General features: G+C 38.8%; 2 protein-coding genes across 2 annotated transcripts in view; one reads left to right on the top strand and one right to left on the bottom strand.

The window, feature by feature from the left end:
* Positions 1-320: 320 nt before the first annotated feature.
* On the bottom strand, positions 321-7,826 carry GNG5 (G protein subunit gamma 5). Its single transcript, XM_084244297.1, has 3 exons — positions 7,706-7,826; positions 3,487-3,631; positions 321-511 (listed from the first exon to the last, which is right to left on the bottom strand). Exons 1-2 carry the CDS (start codon positions 7,784-7,786, stop codon positions 3,506-3,508), a joined length of 207 nt encoding a protein of 68 aa, XP_084100423.1. The 5' UTR covers positions 7,787-7,826; the 3' UTR covers positions 321-511; positions 3,487-3,505.
* A 5,115-nt stretch (positions 7,827-12,941) lies between these two features.
* The window catches only part of SPATA1 (spermatogenesis associated 1), a gene marked incomplete at its 3' end in the record, with an annotated part of 28,968 nt that continues 28,867 nt past the window's right edge, over positions 12,942-13,042 (top strand). Inside the window, exon 1 of the mRNA XM_084242336.1 lies at positions 12,942-12,992. Within this exon, the coding sequence (XP_084098462.1) occupies positions 12,957-12,992 (36 nt within the window). The 5' untranslated portion in view covers positions 12,942-12,956. The remainder of the gene's footprint in view (positions 12,993-13,042) is intronic.

Raw genomic sequence — 13,042 nt, 5'->3', positions numbered from 1 at the left:
ATGAAACAAAATACCTTTTAGGTATAATGGTAATACCCCAACAAAGAAATTAGAAATATTTATAACTAAAACACAGCTTCCTCCTGACTTTAAAAGTATGTAATTTACCTTTAAATCTCTAGCACTCTTATAAATGTATGGCATAAAATCATGTGAGAAGACTTGGTGGAACAAGTAAGTGCTAAAGCTTTAAAACTCCTTATAAGAAGGGGGAAATTGTCTTTTAACTTACTTGTTCAAAACAGATTGATACGGTATATTTAACACCAATAATCAAACAAGAAACTAACTTTTATACTACATTTTTTATTGTATGCTGCTGCCAGTCTATATAAAATAGTTAACCTTGTGAAATAGAAATTCATGAAAATTCAGAGAGGTAGATGTTAAGAACCGACAAAAGTAGGAGTTTATATAGTATGGCACGTGTTACAGGGATAAGCTTTTTTACAGCCTCAAATTTAGTTGGCTTTCGACCAGTCACGGGTTCATCAAAAGTGGTTTGCAAAACCTGAAATGGAAAAGAAAAAATCAATTAGGGTTAAGGTCAAAGAACAGATTTTTCTGACTAGCATTACATCTCATCACTTTTAGGGCACTAATTTGAATGTCAGTTTATGGAAGAGATTTATATTAAACTAAGCCTGTGTCCTTATTTTTTTTCATTTTAGGCAAACAAATCACACATATACATACAAATCAGCTAGGAAATGTCTATGGTGTAAATTTAGTAACTTTCTCTTAAATTTTAACCACCAGCCTGAATGAAGTATGTATAATTTATGTTTTGTAAATAACCAGACTTAATGATTTACAAAGATCACTTCCAAAACACATTCCACCATAACATAAAAATATATGTAAGAATCTCCTAAATTGAGAAAAATCTGAATATCCCTAAAAGTGAGCAAGAGTTTGGCAATAATTTACTAGGGTAGAAGATAATAGTTATACTATTTGCCCTGATAAGAAACATGGATAGTAATTGCTAGTGGTGGTTTAATATCAAAAAAATGGAAATAGCCTAAATGTAACCTAATGGGAATAAACTAATATTTATATAGATGATGACACACAGCAACTAAACAATCTACATGGCTCAATACAAATATCAAAAATAAAGCAATAACCATTATGCCTTAATATAAAAAACCTGCTGCTTTAAAAACTATTTAAAAAAAAACCCCAAAGAATTAAAAACATGGGTATACCACTTAATCTTTTTAAATACCAACAAAGTAGACAATTTAATTCAGGAAGGTAGATACATGGTTCATCTTTATACTTACATGATAATTAGATAACAGTCAAGAGATATGAACAGAATCAATGCTTACTCTCAATAATGATACTTGAATCAGTGCAAATTACAAAACAAGCAAGGAACAAAACAGCAAATAGGTTAAGATCTGGTTGGCAAGGGCTCAGCAAAAGAAACACTGTCAAAGCTCCAAGTAGAAAAGCAAAGTACAGTGCAGGGATTATTTAATTTTATTTATTTTAAATGTCGTTTCTTACTGACCAAATTTACTTCTAGAAATTTACCTGAAGGAAACAGGTGGAGAGAAAATGCTCCAAGATACTGGCCTCAATCTTCAACTAATTTACAGTTCAATCATTAAAATCTCATTTACAGAGAGTATTTAATGGGAATAAGAAAAGCATTAAGTGTTTTTAAAAAGCAGAAAGAAAAACTACATATTATGATCCTTTTTTTAAAAAAACAGGAATTTTTTTCTCTTAAGAGGAAATATGTCAGTGGTTATTTCTAGGTGTGCCGGTCATAATTTCTACTTTCCTTGTACTAGCTGTTGCTAAATTATGCTGGTTTTTAATGATGAAAAGCCACACTCAAGTGCATATTCTTTGTATCCATGCCCCTTAAGTGTGGGTTTAGGAACATCAGCATCAGTATAACCTGGGAACTTATAAGAAGTGCAAATTCTACAGCTTCACCCCAACCCTACTGAATTAGTGTCTTAAAAGATATATCTAAGTTTGGAATAATATTCATTTCAAAGCCCAAAGCATTTCAAATCATAATATCCACAAGGTGTTTTTCTGTACTGCTGGAATTATTAGTCATTTCTTTTTACTCTGAAATCAGATATATTTATAACCTTTAACAAATCATTCAACATCTGTAAATCCCTATGAAACTAGTAACAGAAGCCACCCAGACTTCCTAACAGTATTTTATCTTAGATGAAAATAAACCACTTTGTAATGTGAACACAGCAGAAACAGGTTTAAAAAAGGATCTTTAATAAATAAATTCAAAAATAAGAAATTTTGAAAGACTACTATAAACTCATACTTGCCAGAAGCAAGGAATTTATTCAACTCTTAAATATGAAGGTGCTAGACTACTAAAGAATTACTTCCTTATAGAAAACCTATTAGTCAAAGGTTGGTCGTCCTGTTCCCGGCCCCCCCGGCCCCCCCCGCCCCCCCCCCCCCCCCCCCGCAGTGTTTCAGAAACCTTAACCAATCATTTATTTTATTTACTGGAAACTTGTTATACTTATCCACAGACTTCCTGGACACTCCCAAGTCTACAAAGCTTAATTAGAGAGGGCACAACTACGTAAAATGGTATTTTAGGAAGCAGCTTCCTGGACTTTGAGGAGTTAGAATGTTTTTAAAGGGTGTGTGCCACAGACTTTTTTAAAAAGCATTATTAGTTTAATATTGCTTCTTACATAATATTAGTGACCACACTCCCTGTCTAAAGTACTGTGATTTATAAAAGGTAGCACACCTTTGGATTACATTTAAACTATTCACAGTATATTCTGGGGTTACCTCTCTTTTGGACTAACACGTTACTGCACACATTGACATCTGATCTGACAGGTTCAGATTAGCATATGTAAGTGTGCTTCAAGCCAGATAGTCATTTAGTTTCTTAATCCTCTGAAATTTGACTCACTGCCACCATGAACTTGTTTTATCATTATGTAACAAACAAGAATAAAAATTAAAATGTTATTCCCGACCACCAAGTCGGCCTATTCAACTACCTCAAATTTTATCTTTCATTCAAACTCCCATTTTGCGTCACTGCCCTATTACTGGGTTAATCCAAAATCAACTGGTACTACTTTAAAAGTCACAAACACTGCAGATTTAACTATCTAACCATCTGCTGAAACTTGTATTTGGGGACCCCAAAATAGACCATTAGACCAATGCTATAAAAAGTAACATGGCTTGTCACAGCAAAGGAATTTTCTAGTAATCTACCCCCTTTATAGTTAGCAAATTCTCTAACCCTCTTTATGGTAAAATAGAAACAAGTAGTTGTCATGACTACTAAATCAAATTTCATCAGTCCTCACTTTCTCACAAGACAAAAGACTAGAAACTTAAAGAACCATATAAAAGTGTAAGGGTTAAACTTGGTCAATTTGTAAGTGCTGTGAAAAAAGACTTGACAAGTTGTATCTATTATGTGGGATGTTGTTTTAATTTAAGGAAACTTACCTTCCAAAAATTCATTTTACTACAAAAAGGAACAGACTTTCTGGGGTCTGAAGGGATTTGTACTTGAAGACACTCCAGTCAGCAAGGGGTCATGTTGAGCATTCTGCAGACAAAACTGTTTCAAATCTGCAGCTGCCTGGGAAACCTATACATAACAAAGGAAAGAGGGGGATAGAAGGCGATAATGTTTTAATGAAGGTTTCTCATGTCTTCCCAAATTACCAGCAGTAAATATTGCTCTTAACTCAAAAGGAAGTATCACATGCTAATGAAGGCCAACAGTCATATACTGACTTCATACTTAAAACACTCCTTGTAAATATAAATATCACAGTCCCTGACTTAACATGGTTAAGAATTAAGATTTTCAACTTTAAGATGGTGCTAATGAAAGTTTTCTGAGAACATTAAAGGTAAGCTAGATGTATTACAGTGCATTTTCAAGTCACAATATTTTCTGTAAATTACATTTACTGAAATGTAATCCCATTGTAAAGACCTGTGGTTTGTAGTGTGTTCTATTTTGCCTGCTTATTAGAAGAATTAAATGATTCAGTACAAACAATACAATTTCATTAACCTGCAAAAGCACAGCAATCTCCGCTACTTTATTAAATGGCTCGATCAAGAGCAAACTTGAACATAATGTTTTTCATTAAAGCAGTACCTACGGGCCTCCCTGGTGGCGCAGGGGTTAAGAGGCAACTTATGAAACTATCCCAGCCACAGCAGCATGAGTTTGATCCCTGGCCAGGGAGAAACCCACATGGAGCAGCAGACCTCTCCTGACTCACCCGCTGCTCCCCTCAGCAGTGTATTTCAGTCAGTCTGCCTGTTCTGTTCCCCACTCTGGTGAATCCTCTCACTCCCCACACCTCTGGCCTGTACCTGAGTTCTTATATGCATAATTAAAAAAAAAAACAGTACATACAATATTAGAAGTTAAACAATAGTGCTAAAATTCTAGCAAACTAATGCTTTGTCTTGCAGTATTACTGAAAAATTGCTACTGTAAATGATCATAATGTAGCATACTTAGCCTAAGATTCAGAAAACCAAATACTGTAAGAATATGTACTGAGTATAATGTTCTTGAAATTTAGAGTCCATATGCCCTTGCAGCTAAACTAAATCAGATTAAAAGAGAAATGCATTCATTCATTGAAAGATCTATTTGTATATTTTATGGTAAGGTTATTCAGGATATCAGAATTAGAAGGCCACAGAAGAAGTTCCTTAAGTCCTGTTTTGATGGCATTGCTTACAAAAAATGAAAATTATTAAATCACATTTAAGTTTCTTACAGTTTTTTAAAGGGAAGCTCCTTTAAAGTGCAAATAAACTGAGGTTTGCTATCATCCCTTTTCAGGCAAAGAAATGGAACAGCAAACTGTCACAGTCTAGTTTTTTAACATTAAACAGTTGCTGGGACATTAATACCAAAATAATGACTGGTTCAGATGCAGAACATGAAGAATGAAAAAATTTCCCAATAAAAAATCCCAAGTCTTGAATTGAGATTTAGGAAAATGGGAAAAATGACTAAATTATATTTTCAGTTTTAACTATTTCCAAGAAGAGTAAGGGCAGTTGTCCAGTCCAGCTGGGTATTTGGCCTCTGAAGAGCATCGCAAAAATTGCTCTCTATAACTAGAACCCCTGCTGATTACAGCTGCACCCTGAACCTTACCTAAGGATCCATCTCCCCGGGATTTAGTTTCCTCAGAAATTACCTGTATGATTGGCTTTTACCACAGTCCAAAGTAATGAGTTCCAAAAGCTTCTTTAGTTTCCATGTAAGGAATCAGTTTATAAATCCTAGTACCAAATGCTGTGACAAATGGCTTCCCTCTCTGCCTCCAAAAAGTGTAGCTAAGGTGGGGGAATGGGTGGTACCATTTTTCCCAATGTTAATACTTCATTTTACATTAGCCAGTAGTAAGGTTAGTGATTTATCTGTTAATTTTCTGCCTAACATGTAAGGTAAATTTAACTTTTACAAGTTTCAAGCGTGACTATGTATGTGCCAAACTTAGTTCCAGGCACTGGGAATACGGATGAATTGCCAAGCCCCTTATGTTATGAAGCTTGACAATAAAGAGGAAAAGACAAGATGCTCCACAGAAAAGTGATCTGTTCCATGATCACAAGACCTAACTGAAGCTATCTGAGGAGTGACATTTAAAATGAGATCTAAATGACAAAAGATTCAGTCAAGAAACCATCAATGAGAAACTTATCTTTGAGAATTCCCGACAGGAGAGAGAGCTTAGACAAAGACTCTATAACTGGAACAAGCTGCTTGCCCCCAGGCCCTGTATTAATCACTATCCAGGAGGCTGAAACCCTACAATCCTGGCATAATTATTAGTGCCCTCTTTCACTCTCAAAGTTTTCTGATTGGTAATAAAGGGCATGATCTCCGGCACAGGGAAGTTTGTCAAGCACTCAAACATAAAGATTTAAAAAGTAAACTTGTGCTAGTTGAAAATACCACCCAAAAAACCCACATTTTGCAACCACGTGTTAAAAAAAAAAAAAAAAAACAACAAAAACTCATTTAAAGTTCTAAGGGCAGGGATGGGGGGGCCAGGAATTCCCTACCCACCTTACTACACTACAAGCCTAGCATCACACAAATTGAAAGTTTAAAGTCAAATCACTGGCGGTGGCTTTTATGATCCCAATCAGAAGCCTCCTAAAGAATCAGATATACAAGCAGCAACATGCTGCGGAGTTTTCGGTGGTTGTCTCCGGGTTTTCACAGTATCTTAGCCTGAGGTTTCAGAGTAATTCGTCTGAGGACTCTTCATTTTCTTTGGAAACTAGGGATAAGGACTCCTACTTACTCTCACTTTCAGCCAGCCCTTTCCTGCCTCCTGCCCCATTTCTTGTTTCCCAGGCCACGTCAATCTAAGATAAAGGCAAACTAAATAATGTAACAGTTGAAGAAATGTATGATTTCAAATTTCAGAGTTATATTCAGGCAGGACTAACCATAAACCAATAGGATGAAGTAAAAATGTGCAGGTAAGAGAAATACCAATAAAGTATGCAGCACTTAACAGACTGGGAGGGGAATCCCATACGAAGACAGATGGGAATTTCCGTTCCCTCCCTAGGTGAAGACAAATAAATCCCTGACATTTCCACTTAATGAAGTAGGTAAATGGAAGACAATCTTACTCCACAAAACATTTAAGGGAGACTAGTCTGATGAATACAGAATCAAGTCATCTTGAAAACTGGTTGCTTCTGTCAGCAGAATACATGATTTCCATTCTTCAGTTTCTGTTTCCAATTACAAAAAGTGTTTGACGTTTGAATTGATCTCTTGTACCCCCAAGAAAGCCAATCCATTTGGGATTTTAAACTCAAAAGAAACTTGGCATAGGACTTGAATGCCAGATTGTCATATTAACACAACACAAAAGGCTTCTCCCCACAAGTAAATACCCCAAAACAGGGTCAGTGCTGACCAAATGCCAACATAAATTCAACAATTCCACCCTAATCACGTTCTCCGGCGTGCGGACCAGTAGATATCCCCAAGGTCAGAGCAAATCGTGCCAAATGGGAACGAAATACACGCTTTGTACGAGACTGTACAGGGCCCCGGAGGTAACCTCAGACTCCTTGAAAGTTTCACAAACATGACTTGCTCCTTTATAATTTAAGCACTTGTTTTCAACGAGGCGTTTAATGCTTGAGAGGAGTTGGCGGTAATAATCTACCGCTTAAAGGGCCTGGGCTTGGGAAAGTCCTGACATGAAAAGTAAAAACAAGTCTCTTCTCAATCACAAGTCGGAGTCCCTGTCCCAGCCACAGCCAAGAGGGGAGCCTGGCGGAAGGGGCCGGGCAGGGTGCGGGCCGCGCGGGGCAGCCCTGTTGGCGCCCCCGGCCAGGCAGCGCAGCGGAGGGAAGGCGAGAGGGAGGAGGAGCGGAATGCGGGAAGCCGCTGCCCAGCTGAGGCTGAACAGTCCAGGGGCGGAAGGGCGCACCAGCCGCTTCCCTCCAACAACAGCGCCGACCCGCGCCGCTTCCCTAAAGCGGGCCGCTCCCCGCGCCGCCGAGAGCGCCGGCTCTCCCCGGGGGAAGCCGCGCCAGCCGGACGCGGTCCCCCCCCGTCGCGGGTCCCCCCCGTCACCGCCGCCCGACACACCCGCCGACGCCGCCCTCCCTCCCCCTCCCCCTCGGCCGGTCGGCCACCCCAGCTCACCTTCACGCGGTTGAGCCCAGCCTCCAGCCGGAGTTGTTGAACCACTTTCTTCATAGCCGCGACGCTGGAGGAACCAGACATGGCGCACGCGAGAGCCGGACCGATTCGTCTGTCGGTCGGTTGGTCGGTCGGCGGGGGCCAGACGGCGGGACAGCGCGGCGGGGGCGGGGCTCCGAACTTTGTGTCTAAGTTTCCGGTTCTTGGCGGAGCCGTCCCACCCTCGGTGCGCATGCGCGCGCGCCGTCCTGCGCTCTCGGTCCCAAAGCCTCACCCCCGCGGGAGCGCGAGCCTGAGGGAGGGGCTGACGGGAGCGAGAAGGGGCGGAGCGGAAGGTGGGCGAGGCCCCTACCGGACGCGGGAGCGGCGGGACGCCCAGCCTCTCCTCCCTCCCTCTCGGGAGAGGCTGGCTCTGTAGAGGTAAGGGAAGAGCTCGAGGCCAAAGAGGGGCGCTGAGGAGTCGGGGGAGGGAAGTCATATGCTGGTGGCGGGGCGACGGGGAGGTCCCCCCTTTCTTGGTGGTGTAGGCGGCGGGGGGGTGACCGAAGAGGAGGGGAGAGCCCGGCCGAGGCGAAGGCTCGAGAAGTACCGGGGCGCAAGTCCCCCCATCCCAGTCCCCTTAGCTGTCTTGAGCCTCGAGAGTTTGTCCTACGGGCGTCCCGTCCGCACCCCGCTTCCCGGTCGCCAGACCGGGCCCCCCAAGGCAGAAAGAGGGTGCAGACGGGACAGAAACCGCCGGGGGAAGTCGGGGGGCCGGGGAGCAGTGGCGCTTCTCTTCTCGGGGTTTGGCTTCGGTGACCTCTTACCGGTTTTGTTTTTGGGGAGGGCTGTGAGGAATCCAGCACGGTGGTGGAAGTTTACACCCGTCGTTCTTGGTGTCCATTTCATTTGGGGGTTAACACCTGCTGTACTTCTAAAAATAAAACTTTGTGCGTCGGGAAAGTTTGTTCTTTTATATTTCGGTTGTAATTTAGTACATGCTACTTGAAATTATCCCTCAAAGGAACCTTCTGGAGAGACGGGAGGATCTAAACCAACAAAATCGACTCAGCCCATTAGTATTTCTCCCATGAAACCATGTCACAGCCCTTAGGACAAATGTTTCCTATTCTCTTGGGTTAGTCCATCTCTGAATACACCACTGTTTTCTAGAAACACGAATAATTCTGTTATTAATAAACTCAAATTGTGTGTATAGTGAGAAAGTCCATTTACAACTTGATCTCTGTCAAAACCTAATTTATTTACTAAAACGTTTAAATCATTTCATAAAAATGTACAATGTAGTTTAGTATTGTACTTAATTCATGTAATAGATTCAATGACTAGAATTAGGTTATAAACCAGAGTTTGAATTATGCCTCTATCATCTTGGTATCCCTGGACAAGCCACATATAAACTTCATTGAGCCTGTTACCTCATTTCAAAATGAAATAATAAAGCTTACTCCCCAGAGTTGTTTTTGAGACTGAAGTGAAGTCACGTTGTATAGAAAGAAAATGACAAGTATCTCAATGTCATTTCTTCTTCCCCAGTCGCATTTTTGTGTTAGTGCCTTGTTGATTCATTCATAACAGCTTTTTTAAGATTAAATACCTTTACTCAGAGTGTTCCATTTCACAGGAGGAGTTATAGAATATGCCTCTTAAGAATCATAAAATATTAGTACCAAAAGGAATTTCAGGTAATATGTATGTAATTGAGTCCCCTCTCCTGTGAGGAAGAGTGTTGAGAAATATGCAAAATCTATAATGTTGTACATTTAAACATTGTCAGAAAAAATTTAAAAAGGTAGTGCAGAGAGACAATAGTGTCTACTAAAGGACTCATTTAAGACAGGATAAGAAAAACACCACTGAGTTCATTTTTAGTATCATTCCATTAGAAGTGATTAACAATACAGTTTATGAATCATCACTATTTCCTAAACAAACCATGTTCTTTGACATTATACAAAAACTTAATAGCCACACAGACACAGAACTTCAAATTTCCTATGGTTAAAGATTGTCTGTTGTAAAAACAATTTGACATCAAGAAAATCTTATGGCAATGAATAGCAAGGAAACAACCAAGAAATCTGTCATTTCCTGTTTTAGCAGTGGAGCATAATCAACTTCAACTTTTTTGGGATCTTTACCTTATTGTTAGTAACCCAAGTTCTTTAGTTCATAGTTTCTAAGGACTATAAAATTCATAGGAGATCTGGAATGCCAGTAAGCATTTGAGTCTTTTTACCTAAAACAGGAAACCCTTTAAAATACATTAGAGGATTTCATTTACATATTAGCCATGAACTGAATTGAATAGAACTCTCAGGACATATGAAACCTGAATTTATCCTGGTAAATAACACTCATACTTTGGTGATTTAAGAATCAGGCATTATGTCAAGAATTTTAGAGTTGTGTATGATGTTAGAGTTCAAGCCACTTTGCAGAAACTGAGACTTAGAGTGAATGATGATTTTATAGGTTATACAGGGCTAAAACCTGCTTTTCTGCTCTCAATCTCATTACTTTGTGCCGGATTCTATATTGTTAGTGTGTTTAAACAATGCAGTTCAAGTTTCTAATGTTAGCATTTATTTGAAAAATCAGAAATTCTTAAACTTGATTTTCAGCATTGCCACTCACCCAAAATCATTTTGGGATTGTGCAGAGAAAACATGGAAGTTAATTTTCCTTAGAGACTTGATCAGAGATGGCAGATAGCTAATACCCCTCCCAAATCCACAGTAGACTATGATAACCCATTTCTGCACTGTTTTTTACTGAGGCCAGATGTGACCTTATGATCCTTTCAGTAACTCATTTTTTTGGTAGTCTGTACCAGTAGATGGGATTTAATATGCCAGATAAAAACAATTTTCCATTCCTGGCATGGGAGTTTTATAAAGCAAAATTATGCAGTAAATGAGAAATTAGACTTCTGTAGTCATTTCATCTTTGGCTATAGAGCAGTCAGCTTTTGCTTGAATTGTTGCCATTATTTTGTCCATTAGCTTGTTAATAATAGGTAAAGAATTTGAAAATCCCATATTATATATAAAGAATTTGTATGTGAAATATGATTTGATTAAGATCAACTGCAATTTCTAAACATGCCTACAAAGGCATAGGAAACCTTTTTTTGGTTTTCATAACAAAAACTACTCAAGTTATGTCCAGCTATCAGGAGATTATTGTAAAGATTAGCACAGAGCAGTAATGGAGACAATACTCCCAATGAATAGCAACTGTTAAACTGGTAGACCAAACTAGGAAGTAAATACAAGATTGGGGACCACAGGAGTAAAATTTCTGGACTCTTCTCTCCAGTACTTACCTATAAACATGAATCATCTATGTGTCGTCAGTTTGTTTCTCATACCACCAGTCACTTAGCCGTTTCTCTCTATTCTTTTCTCTCTTTTCCTAGCTGTTTACAAATAAGTACAGCTTTCTCATTGCATAGGCTTACCTCATTGCTGTGATTACAACTTCCTGACTTTACCTTTGTATCGTTCTTTTTGCTTCGATATCTGCTAATGCCATACTTGAATTCTTCTCACAATTATAATGCCTATGATCTACTCTTTTTAAAAAATACTAAATTTTTAAAGAGCCAGGGCATTTTATTTGTTTCTGGGCAGCCCAGGATTTAATCTCAATATTGATTCAGTCTGTGCTTTTTTAGAGATGAATGTTAGTATAATGGCAGAAAGCTTTTGAGTAGATACAGAATATCTGAGTGTTTTCTTAATGTAACATATTTAAAATAGTGCTTGAGAGAGTGGAAATGACAAGTCACACTTTAAGTCACACCTTAAATTTTAATTATATAAGAAATTGACACAGGCAGTAAATGTGAAACAAATTTGATTTAGATTATATGTCCCAAATGTAATATTTAATTCTGATATCATTTATTTTTTTAAATATTTATTTATTTATTTATACAAGCACTGGGTATAGTCAGAAGTGCAGGAGGGTGAGAGAATTCACCGAGCCAGAGTGGGGAGCAGAGCAGGCAGAAGGACCGAAGTACACTGCTGAGGGGAGCAGCGGGCGGCAGGAGAGGTCTGCGCGCATGTGGGACCCTCCTCTGGTGGCCCGGGAGCAGCCGGGGATCGAACCGGCGCTGCAGAGGCTGCGGGCAGCTTCGCAACCCAGCGCTCAACTGCTGCGCCACCAGGGAGGCCCTAATTCTGATATCATTTAAACAATCAGTGGTCTTGCAGGATTTCATGGAGATGTGACTAGTACCATATCACAGGAATTTTAAGGCTTGTGGATTTCAATCACTATTTTAATATAAACCAAGGTGGAGCAATGTTTTGTAATCTTCAAAAAGCTTCTGGGATTGGTGTGATTAGTGTGTCTTTTAAGAATTGTCGCACTTTGATATATTTACTTTTAGAGTGATAGTTCAGCTAACTTATTTTTCAAATTTTAATTAATTAATGAATTTATACAGTTTTTCAGATTTTATTGTGCATTCCTATAAACTCCGTAAATTCCCTAATGAAAAATACAGAAAATAATACACAAACATAGTCTGATGTAGTTAAAGAGTGGTGTTTCATCTGGAATGATTGTTCACATTTATTATTATTGAGGCATCCAAGTCCAGGGAGAAATACATATAAAACGGTTTACCCTATAGCTGTATAAATTCAGTCTTTGTAATTCAGCTGTATAAATCCAGTCTTAGGGTATTTATACTTTATGTAAAGTATATAGATATAAATATATGTATGTATTTTTGACTACAAGAAAAATTGCCCTGATCACAAGCCCATTATAATGTGACTTACCACTTCACTTAGTTGTATAGGATATATGTTCAAGTCTTTCCCTTTATCAGCCCTTTTTTCTAATATCTTTTTTGAATTAGAAAAATAGATTGTATACATTCCTCGGTTTATTTTAAGTTTTTTTAATTGAGGTAACACTGATTTACAATATTGTATATGATTTAGAGACACAGAATCATGGTCTTTAGTAGTATGTTATTCTGGCATATCCGCTGCCAAGACAGTAAAAGTCTGCCACAGTCCATTGTGCCCCGTCCACACTTGAATTTATTGTAAATTCTTTTATGTTTTTCTTTTCACTTTTTGAACAAATCAGAGACCAGAAATGAGTGGAATCTATTTCAAACAAGCCAAAAATCTGTTATAACTTTTTATTAAATGCTGCTTAAATGAGGAAAGATAAACAAGTCCACAAAATTCCAGCTGATAATTGCCCTGACCAAACATTGGTGAATATGTACCTCAATCCAAGTAGACCTTCCTCAACAGAGGTAAGAAGATAACTTTATTATGAAATATAAGAAAACCTTAATGTTTTTGA

This window comes from Talpa europaea (genome assembly GCF_964194135.1).
Source record: "Talpa europaea genome assembly, chromosome: 9".
Taxonomy (NCBI): Eukaryota; Metazoa; Chordata; class Mammalia; order Eulipotyphla; family Talpidae; genus Talpa; species Talpa europaea.
Note: the sequence above shows the minus strand (reverse complement) of the source record. Positions and strands in the feature narration are given on the sequence as shown.

Excerpts from the sequence above, each read along its gene's own strand:
- GNG5 (XM_084244297.1), bottom strand. The coding sequence starts at position 7,786 with ATGTCTGGTTCCTCCAGCGTCGCGGCTATGAAGAAAGTGGTTCAACAA. Across the intron at positions 3,632-7,705 it reads CTGGGCTCAACCGCGTGAAG|GTTTCCCAGGCAGCTGCAGA; the intron begins GTGAGCTGGGGT and ends TGTTATGTATAG.